At 44.1% G+C, this 20940-nt stretch overlaps 1 protein-coding gene across 3 annotated transcripts in view; it reads right to left on the bottom strand.

The window, feature by feature from the left end:
* si:dkey-246i14.3 (ephrin A4) overlaps window positions 1–4349 on the bottom strand; it is a 32644-nt gene extending 28295 nt beyond the window's left edge. For all 3 annotated transcript variants that reach the window (XM_061289011.1, XM_061289009.1, XM_061289010.1), the window contains exon 1: window positions 3935–4349. In XM_061289011.1, coding sequence (XP_061144995.1) covers window positions 3935–4059 — 125 coding nt within the window. In that variant the 5' untranslated portion in view covers window positions 4060–4349. The remainder of the gene's footprint in view (window positions 1–3934) is intronic.
* Window positions 4350–20940: the final 16591 nt, after the last annotated feature.

Here is a 20940-nt window from a genome sequence, read left to right as displayed (position 1 = left end):
ATGCGACTCCATGACACGCGAGCTGAGACAAGAGAATGTGTGTGTGTGTGTGTGTATGTGTGTGCATGTGCGGAGGGACAGGGGAAAAAAGTGCTAATTAGCTGACTGTAGCTAGCTTGATTATAGTTCAGCCAGGTTCTGTGTTAATCATTTATCACCATTTACACTCGTACGCACTCACAGAGTCTGTGACGCAATCGTAGAATAATAATTTGAAAAAAAAAAAAAAAAAAAAACTCATTTGCATGCACACATACGACCGGAGGCGGAGCGAGCAGGCACAGCCGTGGGTAAAGAAAAAGTACAGTGGATATGAAAAGTCAACACACCCCTGTTCAAATGCCAGGTTTTTGTGATATAAAATAATAAAATCATGATTTTTTTTTTTTTTTACGCCATAACTAGGCCACTTCTTTAGGGGAATAAAAATGAGTGGAGAAAATTAGGAACAGTTCCAAATAGCAATTATAGTGCAGTAAACTTGCAGGTTTTTGCTTGGATGTAAATAAATGTAGGAAATCTAGGAAAAGCCTACTAGAACATCACATTTTTAAAACCAGAAATACCTTAAATGACAGCAAGTGTATGCTGACACCTATTTAACATGATTCTAAATGTGATTTGAATTCTGAGCGCAGGCAAATTCCAGCTATGCGGGTGTGCACACTTATGCAACCCCATTTCCGGTTTTCCTTTGAGTCACGCAGGTTTTAGGTCACAAATGCGAAGAAAATACGATATGAGGTGATTTATCTTGGGCTTATTTAAATTTTTTTAAATTTTTTTTATATTATTATTATTAAATATAAATCTAAAATACAATTTTACCCTGACACCATCAGAAAGATAAATTGCCAATTTCATGTATTTTTGTAGTTAATCTGCACGCCATCATACTAATCAAGAAGCCTTTGTAATATTTGATCCCACTCATGTTGCAAGCCAAAAAAAAAAAACCCTGTCCATTTCCTTAATGTGTTCTAATATGTTTTTAATGATGATTTCACTTATCGTGACCTGTCGACTAATTTGGGGTCAACTTTTATTATCTTGCAACCGTACAATATAAATAAATCCGTGCAATGATAACATTGGCTCGCATTAGACCGATCAGGTGTACTTAATGTTCATAAAATCTCTCAGGGGGGAAAAAAAAGGTCAACCATCTCACCTGATAATACCCAGCGCCCTTGTTTGCACGTGCGGGACGTGATTTCGTTTGGTATTTCAAGCGACCCACTCACGCAGGAAAGGCAAATGAAGCATGCATTGACACATTAAATTAGAAACCCAAAAGCTAATGAGTCGTGCTTTCGAAAAAGAACCAGGAGCAGCCTCGTTCGCTTTTCGCCGGATTGGCCCAAAGTTTGTTGTCATGAGAGGGAGACGAGGGAAAGGGGAAAATGAGGCGTAAGGCTGTGCGGGATCCCTCGGAAGAGATGATAAAACACTTTTGTCTCCAATTAGGAGGCTGCTGATCCGACGCTTTACGACCAGAACGCGGGCAGGGGTGGGATTTGAAGACCGAAAGCGTTCGGGGGTGACACGGAAGTTAGTCAAGGGGAGCCGAATTTGTTCATCACCTTGTTTGAACCAACAACCGCCTTCCATAACAGCTCGCTTGTAATATTATACTAACCTTTAACTGCTCCGGGAAGTCTGAAAATAATCTCTCTTCTAATAAAGGAACAATCAGCGTGAGAGAAAAGGCGGCTATAAAATCGACAACGCTCGTAAACCTCGTTCATTAAATCGTAAAAAAGTAAGAGGCCCGCGCTGAGTCTCGCTCTTTCCCAGCTCCAATTTTTCAATCAGGGAGGTGGGTTGCCCGCTCCCCCCCTCCCCTCCAACGTGCGTCACTTTAAAGCATCTTCGCTTGGCTGGCCGTGCTTCATTAAAATCATAAATCCGGACAGTGACGGAAAGGTGACGGCCAAAGTCTTCCATCACGTGTTTAAAGAGACTGCAGTGGCTCCCGGGCTACAAAAGTGCCTTCAATATTAAGTGTGTAAAGCACCTTTTTTTAATTGTTGCTTCGAGGCTGAGCGTTCTAGAATGCATATTCGCCACTAAAATTCACTCTGTGGTGAACTAATTACTTTTCATGAAGCTCCGCCACAATTGAAAGAACATTTTTACTAATGAAATCCAAGTAAATAATTAAACCTGAACTTGCATAGTAAAATTGTGATGTTGGATATTAAGGACGGGCACGATAAATCGCTTAATAATTTTGGAATGGATTGTTGATTGAACTAATGGACAGGGGTGCAGTACTCGGCTGCAACCACCAGGGGAGCTGTTGGTTCATTTTCAACGACAGCAGTTTGTTGTCTGAAGAAGACCAACGAGATGCTAGTGAATTGTAACCAAAAAAATACATCTACAATTAACAAACTTATTTTGATTAAACCCCTGAATTACTTAGCACTTAGCTACTGTGATGTCACTGAGTTGACAGGAAGTGGCAAAACAAGACAAAATGGCCACCTCCAAGCTAGATAAAACAGATTTGTCTGCTTGATTCATATTCCACAATCGCAAAATGTATTTGGACGCATACAACATAATCATGAAGAATTTTTTTCACTTGTCCTTTTAAAATACACTTTGTACATTCAATAGCATACAATATAAAAATCATATTGGGAAATGACAAGCACCAGTAGGGTCAGTTAGTGGCCTAATGTTCCCTCTATGGTTCCCTGACGCTCATGATGAAGCGGACCCGGACTTTTTCTCAGCAGGACCGAGACCAGCCGGGGCTTGGCGGGCAGTTTATTGAAAATAGGATATGGGGAAAAAATGATTGAAGCTCAACTAATCACAGCTCATACATCCATCAATGGGCAGGAGGGAGCTGTGAAGGATGAAAATGGCGTAGGGGAGGCGGGTGTAAATAGGACGGTAATGAAGAGGGAAGACCGGAAGAGGAGAGCGATGGCGGACCCTGCTTTTAACTCGGGGGACGGGGAGAGAGAGAGAGAGAAGGGTCACTGGGAATGAGCCACCAGCACCACGGGGATCGTTGGCCTTCTGCATGACGCCGATGATGGCACTGTGATTGTGCGGCCTTGTCCGCCTGCCAAAGAATTCTGACCATTCATGTCGGAACCACATGCTTACAAAGAGGTCCTTAAGCATCACAATGCCGCATCGCTGCCAATTACACTAAACTCCACCACAACGGAAGCACACCATTCAAACTGACTGAACTTTCAACCAAAACATCACGAGAGGCCAAGTTTTTTTTTTTTTTTGTGGAGGGGGGCGGCGTAGAGGGAGGGGGGGGTCATGGTAACCGATGAACCAGAACAGTGAGTGGCAAATACTCGATTGTCTTACGCCTTTTGTGATGTATTCATATTTGTAGATGAATTGCAAATAAATGGTGGTTGCAAAAGTGTGCACACCCTACGATTCAGAAATAAACATCCACTTGTACTCACACACAACACTATGGTCTGCCGAATTGGACTGTTCTACATATGCAATGAGGACTCAATGTTATTTCAAGTGCAGCCCAACCTTCGCCTGCAGGTACCCCTACTTGCACCCTACAATTATCTTTGCAAGGACCACCTGGATCAGCAGGTGAGCCAAGTTTGGCATTGCCCCCCCATCAAGTCCACACACGCACGGTCACAACCTCCACTTTTCCTTTGCGCTCAGTTGATAAAAAAAAAAAATCAAAACACATTCCAGGGCAAAGCTACTCTAGTCAAGAGATTTATTATTACAGGTGAGTCATAGGTGTGTTGCATGGCAGCGATTCCTTCTACTGACTCATTTACTTGGCTATCTATTGAGCAACAGTGCAAGCTCAGACCAGCCAGGCTTGTGCAGAGCAGATATTTGCACCTTAAATGCAATATTGTGCAAAACAAATAAAACTTATAAATAACAAAAAAAGAAAAGCTGAAATTTTCGTTACCTGCTGTTAGTGGAGTTCCAGTACACTGCGTGTCTTTTGCTCACGACGGCTGAGATAATGTTTAAAAGTAAAAAAGTGGTTTTCCAAGCAGGTAGCGTGGCCGGGGTCCAAATGAGGGAGCCCATCACGCGCACGCCTCGTCGGGGCCGCGCACGCAGCACTTGAGAGGTGTAAAAACACAAAACAGGTGAGGAGACTCAGAATAAATCACTTAATAGTGAACGTGCGTCATTCTGAGTCAGGTGACTTGAGTGAGTCACTGAATGCTAAGAAATCTCGCGCCTTCAAATTGAGGACTTGTTGCTAGTTTATCCAAAGTCTTCATTCTGGCTTTTTCCCTCAAAATCAAAAAAGGTGAAGCTTGTGGGGATGTGACAGAAGGAGGTTTGGCTCAGGAGTGATTGCATTGCAGTCTGTGGAGGGTGGAGCCGCTAAGGTTAAGAGGGCGGGGTTAGGCAAACTTTGGACCAATCAGAACACAAGGGTGTGGTCACGCGAGAGTTCCAATTGCTAGTGACGTGCGCCGACTGGTGTAGACGGACAGATTCTGGCTTCCTAGCAAATAACAAATACGACAAGGTAATTTATGATTTAAAGTGTTTAACTTCTCATTCAGGGTGTGTCCAACACCTCCAAATAACGCTTAACACTTAAATACGTATTTAAATGCAGCAAAAGTAATTATAAATTATTTTCTTTCATCAATTTGTTTGGGGGAGATGGCTTCATAATAATAGCTCTTCTTTTTTCTTTTCCGTCGGTGGTTTATTAAAAAATAGATATTTGTAGTAATTTATTGTTCATTATTTTTAATTGGAAGTAACGCAAGTAAAATGTTCCTACCTAAGTTATCTAAATTAGGGTCAACAATCGTTTTATCATTGTGATATCGTCACCTTTGACGTTTTATTCACTTGCTAAATGTTGCGACGTTAGCCGAATCCAAAGAAATCAATCAAACCAATACTGCAAATGATATTTATTGCTATTGATCGATATGAGCTGGATGCTTGAGTTCTGTTTCACTGCTGTATGCACTGATCCAGTTTTACTAAACACAAATTTATTCCAACATACAGGAAATGACTTGTCAGAAAAGAACGGAAGAGAGAAATCAGACATCCTAGCTGGAGGCGAAGTTTACTGCTGGAGTTTGGAACAGAACATTCAGGTAAATAAAAGTTGTAGTAATATCATTTTTTCAAAGTCCCACTTGCCATTTGTTGCTCTAAACAAAAGTCTAAATTAGTAATTGAATAACACTATAACTGTAAACAGCACCATCAAAATATTTTTTACCAAATCTTGCAGAATTACACACCTCAGCATCTTAAATTTGACGTCCTTGTTTGCCCTATTTACTGGCAGCACCTGTTTTTTTTTTTCTTTTGCAGTTTTGGGCGAGTTAGTCGTAAAAAAACACATTTCAAAACCAAAACACCTCCGTAAAAAAAAAAACCCAGCTGCTCTATAACTCAGGGGCGGGGAACCTGCTGCCCAAGGGCCATTTACAGCCCACTCAAGCGATTGAGTCGGCCCTCAATATGCAATCCTAAAAACAAATCCAACCTCAGAGGAACCGCTATAAAAAAAAAAAATCAAATAAATATATTTAGTGCGGCTCTCTTGAGGACTTCATAAAAAGTGAAGTGGCCGTTGATAGGAAAATCCCCCCCCCCACCTTTGCTCTCGCTAACTAAATACACCTCGATAAGCAAATGATGCGTTCAGGTACAAGCTGCTCAAACACAATTGAGGCACAAAAATCTTTTTTTTGCGGGGTTTGTTATCTGCACTCGCCTTATTTGTCATGTGTGTTTATGTGAGATAAGTGTTAATTCCTTGCTTGTCACACACCCCAGGGAAGGGTGTAGGGACAGTAATCACTGCGCCGCTCGTGGTCCTCTCTAATTATTGGCTTCTCCCACTGTGTGTGTGTGTGTGTGTGTGTGTTATGGCACCTCTATCCCTCATCGATTGATAGCATTTTATTAGCCACCCGCTCCTTCTCCTCCTCCTCCTGTTGCTTTATCTATATTCCATCACGCTTGTGGACTCATTAGCTCACTTCCCGGAAATCATTAATTTCCCATGATGCCTCAGTGCTCCGATACGGCGAACTTGTCCCCGCTGGTGAGCAACCTAAATCGAGTGAGGACCACAGTGGAGGGGGAAAAGGCTCCGCAGGGGGTCTTTTTCCACTGTGACTGATCTGTTGGGTGGTTGTGGTGGATCCTGGGAGGATATTTGCATGCACTGCAGTGTGTTGTTTTTAATTGCGCTCGTAGACACAGGTTAATGCTTGTCGGCTCGTTCGTCAAGATTATGATTTTCTGTCCAAAAAAAAAAAAAGGATTAAATATTAATGTCTTTCGAGCAAAGGCTTGTTTTTAATGTTGTGTTCCAGTGCCTTTTACTAATTTGGGAAAGTTGATATTTAAATATGCATAGTCCGGCTTGGAGGTAAAAGTGAGGTGGAAATTGAAAAGCTTCCATCTTATTCATTTTCTAGCGCTGTCCAAGGTTACGGGTGATTGGAGCCAATCCCAGCAGATTTACAAAGAGGTTTTTAAATTTCAGGCCCCCAGCACACCTGAGTGACGCGGCTGGACGAGACTGGTGAACCATCCAGGGGCGTGCAGAGGGGGGGGGCTAATGGGGCAGAGGCCTCCCCCCACTTGAGATGCATGTAGAAAAGAAATAAAATGGTAAGTAAAATAAAGCCTAGCGTAAGATGGAATATGGTAAAAATAAGGTCATATGTTTTTATCATATATTATTTTTATTTATATACTTGTTGGCCGAGACTTGGAGTCATGGCAATCGTCATCGTTTCCTGCTATCGATGATAATGTTGGTTTGATTTTGAGTGGTGTCATTTACCTCATGGGAGCATTGATTGAAGTGTGCAGTTATGATGATCTAAATTAAGAGCCACTTGATTGCAAAGCTGACGTGTTTTTGTTTGTTTTTTTTTTGGTTCGTGCTGATTTTCTGGTCACAGCTCAAACTCCAAATGTGCAACATCTCCTTCTCTTTTCTTAACTTTTGCTTTCTCTCAGTACTGCTTCCAAAATAATTCTTTTCATCCTCCATCCCGTCCATCCGTCATGTTTCCTGACTTCATTGATCTTCTCAACGGTGCAAGATGTTTTCCATCACTTCCTGGCGAGGGATCCTTCAGCATGCATGTTCTGTCTGACTGACTCATTAGGCTGGAAACTTTTGTTTGCTGCCGCGCCACGTTTTCGTTCTTGTGAATGCGTTCATTGTGTTCAACTCTGCGCCGTGCTTTTTTTGTTTTGTTTTGTTTTGTTACAACTCAAAAAATTCCCGGCTGTGATTGCATCAAAAATTTTTGGGACATAATATTTCCCTGATTAAATTTTTTTTTTTTTTTACCTCAGCTTGATTGCCTTTCTCTCATCTGCCAACATTGCCGTCCATGTGTCGACGCACTTGGACTTCCTGTCCTCTGCTTGCACTTAGAGGAATGTTCACAAGATGAAGTGGACTATTTTTCTTCTTTCATAGCCCCCCCCCCCTTCTCATCTTTATGATCCTTCTTCCCTCCATCTCCTCCACCCCGTTGCTCTCGTACAGCCGTGTCAGCCGCCTCTTCATGCTCTTATCGCCACTTATACAGACTGACACCAAGCCAATTGCAAGGGGCACTAATCAAACACACACGCACACACGCACACTCCATTTTCTCCAATAATCCCGCTATTTTAGGTCCCTTCCATTCCTGATGGACCTGACGCATGCATGTTTAAATGACACAATCACTCCTCCGCCGAAGTCCAATAAATGGCTTCATCCCTTCATTTTATTTTACTTGCACTCTGGCAAAATTTCTCTTGATAGTCCTTCATTTTGTGTCCTGGGCGGGCTACTTTTTTTTTTTTTTTGCTTTTTGTTTCTTTCTCCCTCTGCCTTTTTATTCTTGCCTCTCATTTACCATTGTGGTACTTTGATGAGGCGGTCATCACAATTACTCCTTTTCGGATGGGGGGGGAGAAAAAATTGCATTGTGTGTTCTCTCTCGCTGTCTCCCTCAGCCGTAATTACACTTCTCGACTCAAGCAGCGATGGTAAATGCTTTTCTATTCCCTTCTCTCCATCACTCTCCCTCAATTTCCATCGCTCCCCTTCTTCCTCGCCAGGCAAATTACATCTGGGTTGCCATGGCGATGTGTTTATTGAATGCTTTTTTGACACACTCAGTTCCATCCCCCCCCATGGATCTCTGCCACCTCCATTTCTCTTTTCTTTTACTTTTTTTAATTGTATTGTAGTCTATTTTTTTGTAATGGTAAAAAAAAAAAAAGACAATAGAGCGTGTTAATAGCCCGCCGTTTTGTTGTGCGCCAAAGCAAATAAGGCGTGTTATCGATAGCGTGTGCTATCCATCACTGTTGACTGCGTAAGCAGCCCCAGATGAGTACAAGTGAGCAATGCATCGTGACGAGCGGCCATTCTTTTTATTTAGTGTCATCTCTCTTTGACGGCGGCATATGTCAAAGTGGAGGTGAAGCAATATGAAAAATACAGCTTTTTATTTTTATTATGAACACAATTTTGACCTCATAGATGTTTTATTGTGTTGACATGAATGGACAAGGTCGTGTTAGAGGAAAAAAAAATCTCAACTCCTTAAAGAGCATCAAAGATTCATTTGTAAGGCGTTCTCTTTATTCTGGCGAGTTGCAGGCAAGCCGCTTGGCAGCCACCTCAAATGGCGACTTCCAACCTGGCACGCTTTATTTGCCGCTTTGACCGTTCTCATGTCTCCTTGGCGCCTTCTAAAAGCATTTAGTCACAAAGTTAGCTTGTCTTTTCCGAAGAGAGCGGAGCATGAAGAGAGAGCGAGGTGGCTTGTTGCGGTAAATAGAGATCAAGGCACAACCTTCAATGACTCAACGCTGGCAGGATTCCACAGCCGGAGCCTCGTTCATCTCGGTGTCCATCTGGGACGGCGCGGGGAGGGAGAGAGGATAAATTGTTGAGGTGTTCAGGGTGGGGTGTTTAGAATGACTTTGCACAGAGGGGAGGGCGGCAAAGCGCATCGAGAACACAGAGCGATGCGGACAAGATGCTGCCGATGGATGGAGGCGAGCCAATGATGCACAGTCATCCGCGGATATTCTGTCACGGCTGAGGTCAAGGTCGCACATGAGACCTGGAAATGTGGTTTTTGGGAGGAACTTTTGGTAGCCTAGCGTGAGGAGACACGAGCGCAAGAGTTTGCGTGTGTGTGATTAAAACGCCGTCTCACTTTTGTTTTCTCATCACGACCTTTGACAGGCTCCCAAATGTACCGCACAAACATTCAATTACGAAAACGCGCCGCTTTCAAACAATAATCCGGGCGCATTCCCTCCAATTAACTTCACTCGATGAAGCGGTCAAAGACACGCTGCCGGGAAATAATTAGCGTCTTCTTTTCTTCCTTCCATTGAAACGGCAACAATATAAATCCCCACATGTTGACACGCCGCTTTCTGGTTTTGGGATTTGAATTATTAATTGCCAGTCGTGTTCTCATGGCTGGAGGAGGATGCGGACTTTCAGACTGTTATCCGACAGCCTCGATCGCCTTCCCCCTCATCAGGGGCCGGGCTGAAAGTGATATCTGCTAATGATCGCCCTCGCCGTCTTTCAGTAAATGAGCGAAAGTGATCCGGCTCTCTAATGACCAGCGTGAATAATTGCCTTCTAAATAAAGGCTCCGTTTGGTGTTTGGGAAAGAAAAAGAAAAAGAAATCTGCTGTGTCTGCTTTGTTTTAAGCATTTGCTTGACATTATGCATTTGAAAAGTAATTTTTTTTTTATTAATTCAAATGATTTTAAAAAAAATTGTAAGTTCAATTGTTTATTCTTTTTAATTAACTTAAAGGATTTTTTTAAGCACATTTAAACTCATTTACCAAGTAGTAGAATATTTTTTTAGAAACAACCTTGTTAGGTATCAGCTCTACTGATGGCTAATATGTGTCGTAACATTTTATGGACTGAATAAATCCGAGCTACAATTCAGGCCAGCTCATTAGCCATGCCGCACCATTTTGCGTCCAGTTTTATATCGCTGACCTCGGTAATATAATGTCACCTACATGAACAACAGATGATATCATCTTGCTTGTTTGGAAGTTCTCTTGAGGAAAGATTGGCCTCTGTCATCGTTTTTTATTTTTTGTTTGGCGGCAGACTTTCCTTTTTTTTTTTTGTTATGTTGTTGACATCCATTTCTTCGCTTAGATGCGCCCATGTTTTTCCAATCACCGCAGATCAGACAGGCGCTTCGAGTGACATTCATTTGGGATCCAACGTTTAGCCAGATGAAAGAGCTGTGGAGTTCCACCACGATAAAAGAAAAAGGCACCAGAGAATCTTTATTTTATCTATTTATTTGTTTTTCCTTCGCGGCCTTTTCACCTTCCTTCCATTTTCACTTATTAAAACATCAACCTTTCCGAAATGAGGCAATAAATCAAACTAAGTTTCCAGTGGAAGCGGCGGGGAATAAAATAAATGAGAAAGTCCAGGACTGGTATTTAACGAAAGAATGGCTTGTGGAAATGAAAGCGGACCGGATCCGGCAATGAGATCCGTTTCTCAGATAAGAGAACTAATGAAAGGCTTCTCTGCTGACTGACTGACAGACAGACAGACAGGAAGACAATTAAGGTTAACACGTATGCAATTAGGCAGTAATGGAGTCATTTGATTGGAATGACTACATGTGGGATGAGCAGCGCAAGAACATTTGGACCAATGGTTGGATCGTCCTCAGGGTTAAAAAAAAAAAAAAGCCAAAGAATTTGGAAGCACATTTTGACAGTTACTAAGTTTACTATAAAAGATGAGATCTGGTGTATTTATGGTCCATTTAAATATCGGATGCTTTTATGTAGAGCCCGTTCAGCTGGCAGAGATGGAAAGAAAGTCGGGCCCGGCCCTCATCCGTCGACCACATGACACGAAGATTGAAGCCGAGCAGCAGTTCGAGCCGGGACGATGGGAGCAGGCGGCAAATGTGCGTTGTCGTCGCTCCGCGCAATCCAAACATTCTGTTGCAAAGTCATCTTCGGCCCCGCCGGTTTTAATCCCCGGAACTAAACAAGAAACATCAGCGGCTGACAGATGATGAGCCGGTCGATGAGACGTTACTGCGTAGAAGGCGGATCAATACACAACTGGAGAAAAAAAAAAATTCCGCAAGTAGAGACAAAAATTGGCAACGTTTGATAATTACGCTGTAAAGCTAAAAGTGTTTTTGTGTCGATAGTTGTTGTTTTGGCCTCTGCGTGACTTGTCAATTCAATCCACATGCGGACGTTTCGTGAAGAGCCCAGGGTGCAAAGTTCACCGCCTCCACTATCTTGTCGTGGAAAAATGATGTTGTGTGCTATGAATCATTTTGAAATTAGTACTTTTCATAGAATGTGGGATCCCTTGAAGGCGTGGCTCTGCATCAAGTCACTTCATGGTAAATCCCATATTTTTGAGACCTTAGTCTTTTTTTATTTTTTATTTTTTCACATTTTAATTTTATTTATTTCATTTTATTTATTTTTATTTGTGTTGGTGTCAAAGACAAAATCCCCGAGAGACCTTGAAAGGCCATGAAATACAATTTTATCAAACTATTGGCCTGTATATATATTTATATATATTTTTTTAGTCAATAGCTAAATAAGAAGGGAGTTAGCGTGACCCAATACTTTTGCACAGTGTGCTACTGTTACATCTCTTGATGGAAATCTCTCAGTTGAGCTCGGTGAGAGGTGGGAACTCCCTGAACATTAATCAATAGTCTTACATTTATGAATGAACTTAATTCATATCCACACTACACACACACACAAGACACACAATAGAATGACACACAAACATTAGCCATTCTGCCGCTAATTGCATCACGTACTACATTTCCTGGAGGATTAGTTGAGCCTGAGTGACTTGTGTGTGTTGTGCGTCTGCATTCTGTGTGCGAACCCGAATGCAATTCAATTATTCATCCCGTGCGCGACTCAATCAGATACTTCGGAATCCATCTCAAGCAATCCTCCCCTTCTCTCACCTGCAGGGATTACAGAACGATGGGAGGCACCGCGTCGGTTGCGCCCGCACATCAGCATGCGGCCGTCACGGCGCCGAGCGGGAATTCTTCATCGGGATCAAGAGAGCAACAGGGCGGCGCTCCCGTCCTGCTTCCACATGGTAGGATGAGTTGTATGACAAACTTGCTGTGGTATTTATAACAAGCTAAAGATGAAGACTCTCATGCTTCCTCAACAAGTGTGCAACCAAAAAAAAAAAAGGAACAGCTTGATGCCGAGAGAAATATTTGCTTTCTTGCCAAGAGTTGTATGAGATTGATACTAGAGGGAAATATGGTAACCATTTGTCAAGCTTACATTCGGATGGGACAAGTCCACACGTTACTGACCCCCAAAAGTGTAAATTTCCTTTCAAGGACTGCACAAAACAGCAAATCAATTCATTTTGTGGATTTTTTTTTCCCCATAAAAATCAACTCAATATTGTATTATTGAAGTACTATTCTGAATTTAATTCAAATCAGAAAGTGCAACTAAGTCATCCGCCATCTAGTGGTGGATGGTATGATTACAACTTAAAACTGCTTTAATCTATTGCTCATTCTTTTGTTTCGTGGAATGGGTTGTGTTCATCTCCTTACCTCCCACTGTATTATTTATTCATTTTCTCCCTAATAGCCTTTCTATGGCTTGCAATACATTTTCATCCAAGTAGTCCATTACTTTGCTATTACTCTCGGTCATCTGCGTTTAGCTGCTGTCTCGATGCATAATGCATTCACTTAAATCTCGATTTGCGCACGCTCGATGTCTTTGACTTTACACACTGTTGCTTTCGCTCCCCCTATCGTAATTGATATTTGCATTTTAGCTTGAAAAGTGAGTTTAGGTGGTGTTTTGCTCCGGCGAAGGGTGAAACAAAACAATGTTGTAATGTTTAGAGTGGTTCTTCATAGAGGAGGGGGGTGAGAGGAGCCCCGCAGCAAAGTCATTCTTTCAGTCAGTAGCATTGAAGTATACATCGTGTGAAAGTGACTTTTTCATCTCTGCCCATGCTCAGTTGTTTTTTTCTTTTTCCGTCTTACACGGAGCATCTCAACCACCCGCCAATCCATACTTGGAGTCTAAAATGCAAGGCGCTAGTTTTCTCGCATCTGAACACGTTGTACCTCGGAGGAATATGCCCCCCCCCCCTTCCCCTACCGTACATGTGTTGCATATTAGAGTCGTGCAGCTGGCTCGCGTCGAACACACATCAGCATCGTCAAGTTATCATTGCTAGATTGAGCCAATTCTTTTTTTTTTATCCCCCTGTGCATGTGACAGAATTTTCCCCCTCGTTATTACATTTAATGCAGAGTTAAAGCGGCGTCAAACGGCTACAGTAAATCTGCTTAGGTGCAGCCAGGGCGAGGAATCCATTACGTTTTGGTACTGATGCGTTTCACAGCCCCAAAAAAAAAAGAAGAAGAAAAAGTCATTTCATGACTTTGGCCTTGGCAGAGGTATGCCCTTCTAAAAAGTAATGAGGCCCGGGCCTAAATCATTCCGTTTATTCCGCGAATACAATTTCTATCTGTGAGCCAATCGGATTTTTGCTATCCAACGATTACTTTTCCGCCGGGGTCACTCGTCGTTTCACCGCCCCGGTAATGAGGCTTAGCTCCGCCCCTGAACTCAGCTGTCAGCGGGTAGTTTGAGTTTTTCTGTTTCTTTTTATTTCTGATAAATTGACGAATTGCAAGAAAGAACAGCCAACATTTGTTCATCCTGGCATGTGTAGAAACTGAAACAATTAAAATTTCCTTCATTAGATTAAGCCACGTGACATAGCCACAGATAGCTTTGCTTGAAGTAAAAAAAAAAAGGCAGAGTTTTAAAATAATCATCTAATAAGCACATTATGCTATACGACGAACACAACAATCGACGAATGTGTAAAAATAGAGTCGTTGACATGGGCAACGGTCGAACGAGTGCCTCATTATTTCCCGTTAGCCGCCGCGCTAGTGCGTGTACGCGCGCGTGGAGAGGAAATTGATTGAGACAACAACAGTGCGCTGCTGATATGCTCTCTGGTTCGAGCGGCGGAGGAGAAACAAGAGAAACAATAAAGAACAGCGCCAGGCTGTGTGTGTTGTGTTGTGTTGTATTGGATGCAGAAGGAGAAGAGGGATTGACTGGCTTTGCGAGACAATAAAAATAAATTTAAAAAAAGCAAAGCGCTGACACAGCACCGGCTACGTATTTGTCAGCGTGTCAGCAATTGAAACGAACGACCATAAAGTTGGAAAGGAAGATTGGGAATCAAATTGTTAAGGTGCCTGCTTTGATTCCCGATGCTTAATGGCGCCTCTTTAGTTAACAGCGTGGCAGATCGATGAAGGGCCGGCGAGGAATGACAAGTGGCGGCGGGAACACCCGGTGGGGTAAACTGGCCAATGAGGGACGACGGCGGGGAAGGAGAAGAATGGCGCCCGGCGATGATGAATGCGCCGCTCTCATTGTGTGACCCTAACGAAGCCTCTAATTAGTGTTTGTGTAATTCCGCACTGTCTCCTCCGCCTGCTCGTCTTAATTAACGACATTCATCTTCGCCTCCCTCCATCCGTCCCCCTCGCCCCCGCCCGCCCGCCCTCCTAAAATAACACCGCGCGAAGCCCACCTGGACCAGACCTGCTTTTACTTACTGATTCTCTCGCCAGCCCGGGCTGGCTCTAACTGTAAAGCGTTTCTTAGGTTACTTCACCTTGAGAAATGGGCCCCCCCCCCCCCCCCCCCCGTCTGTCTTTGTTTTGTGCGCGCGTGTCGCAGAATGTGGAAGTGTTGTGCCGGCGGCCCGCCCGCCCGAATCTCCAGGGTGGTGTATTGTGACAGCCCATTTAGTCATCCTCGTCATTAATTTCAGCAGAAGGCTCAAGAATGAGCAAGCAATACAGGGCCGCACCCGCTAAGTATTCAAGTCAGCAGACCCCGCCCATACGTCCCCCCCCCCACCCCCCACTTCGTCTCCATCAGAGGTATTGCTGAAAGAAATTGAGGACGACACGAGACAAACTAAACAAGGAAACAAGGGAAATCGAGACAGCGGGCAGAACTTCCCTGAGCTGTTTTGCTGTCTTTGGGATATGACAGCTCACGTGGTTTGGGGAAGGGCTATTTTCGAGGGTGCTAAAATGGAGGTTGTGTGAGTGTGGGTAGTTTGACCGCAGTCACGCGAGATGTCGGTCCAGCCAGTGTCGTAGGATTGCATTAACAGTTCATTCAAAAAGGATGAGCAGCCTGTGGGCGGTTGCCTCGCGGTCCAAAAATTCGGATTCAAATCTCCATTGAGATGTTTCTGTGTGGCTTTTTTGGCACGCCTGATTTGAATAGAATAAAATGATGGCAATTTTTCCTTTTGTTTTGCCTTTCCATCCACTGGTGGATATAGAGGGGGGCTGCCCACCCAGTTTTAATCTTGCTCCCCCCTCAGGTGCCAGCCCAGATAATTGACTTTTGGTTATTTCCCAATTTTTGTTTTACAGGGTTTATTTCCCCCCCCCCCCCTACCCTGATTTTGCGCGAGTCACGTGGTTGTCGTAGAAACAGGATGATGTTGTGTATGTTGTGAGAAGAGCCTCACCAGTCCGTAGTGGTTTCCCATCCTTTTTACACTCAGTCAGTGCTCCATCGTACACGTTTGCACATATGCAGTCATAAATATTCCATGCGCGTGGGCATCCATTAAATCCCATTGTTGAAAATAACACAGGTGCTCTTCAAACTCAACGCAAGAAGAAATATGCTGTGTGTGTGTGTGTGTTTACATATTTGCGCACGCAGTTTGTGCTTTTAGCTGAGGCATAAATGGTTTGTCATCTTCCATCACTCTCATCTTGCCGGGCCCCCCTAAGAGCAACCCACACGGTCGTAATGCACCATCACTACCCAGAATGCATTTGGGCCTTTACTCATGGCTGTCAGCCCCAGACCACCCAAGACCGACCGCCTTCTATCTATACTCGGCAATTACCAGTCAATCCATCCATCTCGCTTAGAGTGCAAATGGTGATGAAATGGAACGAGAGAAACAATGGCTTCCGTTGGGAATGGAACTGCACTTTCCTAAGCCGGCCTGGTGTGATGTCATCATCTGTCTCCCCATGGAGCGTCCTTGGAGGTTGTCCCTGTTAAGACTAAGAATATTTGGACTTGTTTCCCCTGTTTAATCTTTTACTTTACTAGGATCGCAGACATGGTGTCACCATGATCCATTTTCCACGTATCCAATCGGATCGCTCGGATGTGACTCCCCTACGCCCGTTTAAATCGCGTTTGGGGATTCGCTGTCGTTTGCTGTGATTTATTAATAACCCGCATTTCATTCCACCGCGACTTCGTTTTTCTTCCCGACCGGGTGGCGACATGCGTCGCAGTAATATTCGTCTGATTATTGATTGTAGTCGGGTGGAGCGGCGGTAAATTATTCGGAGGTGTCGCTGCATTGCTGTACGTGCGGGTCAAAATATTAGGCACAGTCCTTTGTGCAAATTGCATTGTCATTGATCATATTCAGAATCATCCATGAGAAAGTATTGCGCAGTCATTGTCTGCAGCTTCTTATTACCTGAAAGAGCAATCAAGTTTTTATTTTATTTTTCTCTCCCCCCTCCTGTATGTGTCATTCAGATACTTCCCTCCATGCTCTTGTTAAAAAGATTTCTTGTTAGCCTGAGCTGGATATGAACATTCCCTGCAGGGCTGCAAAAAAAAAAAAAAAAAGGAGGAAATGATTAAAGAAATAATGTAGAGAGACGTGTAACATCACGCTTTTTAAAAATCTTATGGCGCTGTCCACCCATCAGTTGGGGGTTAAGGGCTTTACATTAACCAATATTCCTTGGAGGGGTCTTAAAGATAAAATGGGAAACTCAGCAAATCAAGTGTTGAAGGCGTTTCCCTGCTCCACGAGCTTCTGATGTGCAAGTTAAAAAAAAAAAATCTCCATGGTAATTTTCGTCAAAGCTGCCAAATGCTGCTTAAATATTTGACGTGGAAGAAGAAGACCAGATCAGTGAGGAGGCAGATCAAAGCAAATGTGTGTGTGTGTTGGGATTGTGCTCGTAGTGATGAAACATCCTCAAGTGTGATATTTTCAACACCATCGCATTCTCCTCCATCTTGTACGTGCACGGAAGCCATCTTAATGTCTTTGACTGGCGTGTCCATTCGACGGCTTTATCGTTAGCCTGCTTCTAAAGCTGCTCGCTAACCGAACGGCACATTTTTTGCTAACGTAGCCAATTTAGTTTTTTTTTGTAAGAGTTCGTATTTGGTTGCGAGAAATTTTGCAAAGCAAAAACAATTGTCATCGTGGCACTATTAAAAACTTTCTATTGTCATTTTTGATATCATGACGCAAAGCTACGTTTTTTTCACAAAGACTAAAAAGCGTAAAGAACAGCGTCTCCGTTGTAAAACATGGAGGAGGCTTAGTTGCGTGGATAGCGACAGCTCGCCCGTGTGTGTGTTTGTGTGTGTGTGTGTGTCCAACCCACCCACTCCTATTCTTCCCTCTTCCCGTCTTCTTCACTCTCATTTTGCTCCAACAACAGACAAAGCACAATTGTATTTGTCTCAATCAGAGGGTTCATTTTCTCCCACCCCTCCCTCCTTCTCGTGTTGGCTCCTTTGCGTTCAATATTTCATGCTGTAGAAAGCAGATCTATTCTGAGCCCTCTCTCTCTCTCTCTTTCTCTCTCTCTCGCTCATCTAGTGTCCCCGATCTTTAATAAAATAAAATAAAAATGCTGCCACGCATCACTCTTGCTGTCCTTCCTCCTCGCTCTTTATATCTTATTGCACTTGTGCCCCATCTAACTTTTTACCCCCCACCCCCCCCCTCCTCTCCCTCCCCCCCAGCATCCGAATCCATCACCTCCAGCCGCCCCCTACCCTCCGGTTGGCTGGGGTCACATGACTGTTCCAAAAAGTCCCGGCTCCTCCTCTTTTCACTCCTTCCCCCCCCCCCTTGGATTCGTCTCCAACCAAAACACAGAGAAAGCCCTGTTCTCTCTTTTTGCACCTCCCTCCACAAGTGGCTGTCCCGCGCTGGTCCATCTCTCTCTCTCTTCCTCCTCCTCCTCCCTTTCTTGGCCCTCAGCCGGCACCGGTGTTGTTTTAGGCATAGCGGTGGAAGGTAAACAGTGAGATTGAAAATTCGTGTCAGTCAGTCGGCTGAGAGGGAGGACCCGCGATGGAGGGTGGATGGGGGTGGCGAGAGGTGAGGAGGAGGGGAAGGGAGAAGGGGAAGGGGGGGAGGCTGAGTATGTCAGTACAATTTACTAACACAACAGTGAACAGCGAGCCGGGCCGAGACGAGAGGCGAGCTAAGAAAGACTCCCAAGTTCACGCTTGCCACTTTACAACGTAGCCTACATTCACACGCGGGCCCTCCTATGGCGATTTCATATGTGTATTGTTTATTTCCCCGGGCCCTGAGAAGGATATGAACTCTGCAAACGGGTGACAAAGCGCCGATTAGATTTCGAGGTTACCAAACCCAAAAAAAAAAACGTTTGACAGATGTGCCGTTTGGCCGGCAACGGGGGTGAAAATGTCATAAGAGCCTCGGTGTCACGGCGCGCGACGCTCAGCGCCGGCTCGTTTCTCATAATAAGCCCGACGCTCAAGTAATCCAATAGCACCGCGGTCCGAGTCCGAGGCGGCCGATTAGAATTGACAGGGGCGTTTTTGCTGAAACAGGTCCGTTTTAAACAAAACCAAATGGAAAAGCAAGGAGTGTTTTGGTATTGCAAGGAAGGAAGGCGAATGGGACCTCCCCGCTCCTGATTTACAATCTCTGTCAAAATGTAACCAAGCAGAATATTTACAAGGCAAACCCGGAGCAGGCTCCCCACACTCGATCAAGCGTGCTTTTCAGGTGAAGCACATTTTTTTCCCCCCCCTCTCTCTCTGTGCTTTCTTTGGGAGAGTCCGGTCATGCATTTTGAGATTTTGCAATTTTTTTTTGCACACCCCAAGCGCCCCAAGTAGAGTTTCTTTTGGCAGGGATGTGTAGTATTCGAATGTTGAATCGAGTTCTTGGGAGTTACCTTGTTACTTTGGGTTTCAGGGGCTTTGCTGAAACTATGGTGGAATATCCATCACTGGAAAGGATTTAAAAAATTGCCTCAAATTTCAGTTTTATTTGAATCAATCAGGGCAGAATGAAGCATTTGCCTTCCAGTGGCGGCACTAGGATTTTTCTTCTCGAGGTGGAGGGGGGGGGGGGGGGTCATTTTGACTCCCTATTGACTTTCAAATGTGGTTCAACTGTATAAAATTTCCAAGAACTTGATGATCCGTTTGTTTACTTGAATATGAAAACACAGCCAGAGGATATTGTCATCGATTTTCTTGTCTACTCTCTGTAAAAAAACAGCCGTTCGGGTTTCTTCCAAAACTCAGCCTCTGGCTTTTTTTTTTTCTTTTTTTAAATTCATCATTCTCTTCATGTTGGACTACAGGCAACAGAATCCCAGAGAAGCTTCACGTTAGTGCCACAACTCGGCCGCCACCAGCACTCGGTGATGAAATATTAAGCCTCTCGGCGGTCGGTCGATCGGGCTCCACGTGGACATCCGATGATGGAGTGAGCGGACGAGAGAAGGCCTCATTAAAAAAAGGGAGAGAAGAAGAAGCGGGAGGTAGAACAGGCCGACCGCAAAGTGGGGCCAAGGCAAAAGAGCAGCGCTAGCAGTAATAATGACGGACGCAGGGAAGAACGTTTGCATTGCGGGGACGACAAGCGCGGGGTTCCCCTGATGGCGTCTCATCCTTTCTCCTTTTGTTCCTTTCTTTTCTGACCCAATAAAGTCTTTCCTCGATCCCACCAGGCGACACAAAAAGCCAACTTTTATTCCTGCCCACGTCTGCCCCTCTCGCTCGCATCGACACAGGAAGGGAGGGGGAGCAGGGGGGGGGCGGCTAATTACTGAAGCTTTTACCAGGTCTCGGCAGGAAGGACCGAGTGCATTAATGTCTAACTGGGGGATATACAGCCTGGGTGACTTGGCCAAGACTCTAATGAATGAGTGGAGAAGCGACTGCGGAGGGCAGCGGGGGTCAGGGAGCGGAAATGATTTGAATCATGTCGCCGCCTCGGCTGTCACGACACCCCAGCACCTGTGGGAAAGGCGCCGGACGGGAACGGTAAACGAAGGAATGGCTCGGCTCGGCTCGGTTCGTCCTAACCTCGCGGGGCAGACGTTTAGCCGTGCCGTATATATCATTTGGGGGGGGAACTTATTTCGCCAAGCTTCCAACTAACCCCTCGGCGACCCGAAAAAGAGTGCTGGATAAAGACGGTGGTTAGATTCCACAAAAGACAGTTTGTAAACAGTGATGAGCCAAGAAGAGATTAGCCTAGATAAGTGTTTCTCAAAAGTTTCTTTTTTTTTTTTAATACTTGGCTGCACCAAGTATTATGAGCAACATTAAAGCATAGTAGGCCCAAGTCTTTCATCAAAAACCAGCACTAAAAAGTAAATGTATTATTTTTGTTAGCAATGCAAAATTAGCCACTGTGCTTAAATGTAGAAAAATATACAAGTGAAATGATGGCTTAATTAAATGTATTCATCTTCCAAAAAAAACAATACGAAATGGTTTGATGCAAATGTGATTCAAAACCATTTTTTTTATTTACATACTTAGTGCTATTTATTAAAAAGTGGGCTGGAATGGAATAATTCAATTCTTGGTTATTAAAAATTGATTTGACAGAACGAATTAAACTGACGAGTCAAGGTACCGCCACGAAGTAGGTGAATGAGTCAAGGTGTTATTTCAGCCTTGAATGTGTGGGCGCTTGCATGTGTGCATAGTAGTAGGGGGGCGTGGCCATGCTGAGAAAAAAAAAAAAAAAAATGGGCTCCAGATGTGTCCCCCTGGCTG

The sequence above is a fragment of the Syngnathus typhle genome, linkage group LG10 (assembly GCF_033458585.1).
Source record: "Syngnathus typhle isolate RoL2023-S1 ecotype Sweden linkage group LG10, RoL_Styp_1.0, whole genome shotgun sequence".
In the NCBI taxonomy this organism is placed as follows: Eukaryota; Metazoa; Chordata; class Actinopteri; order Syngnathiformes; family Syngnathidae; genus Syngnathus; species Syngnathus typhle.
Note: the sequence above shows the minus strand (reverse complement) of the source record. Positions and strands in the feature narration are given on the sequence as shown.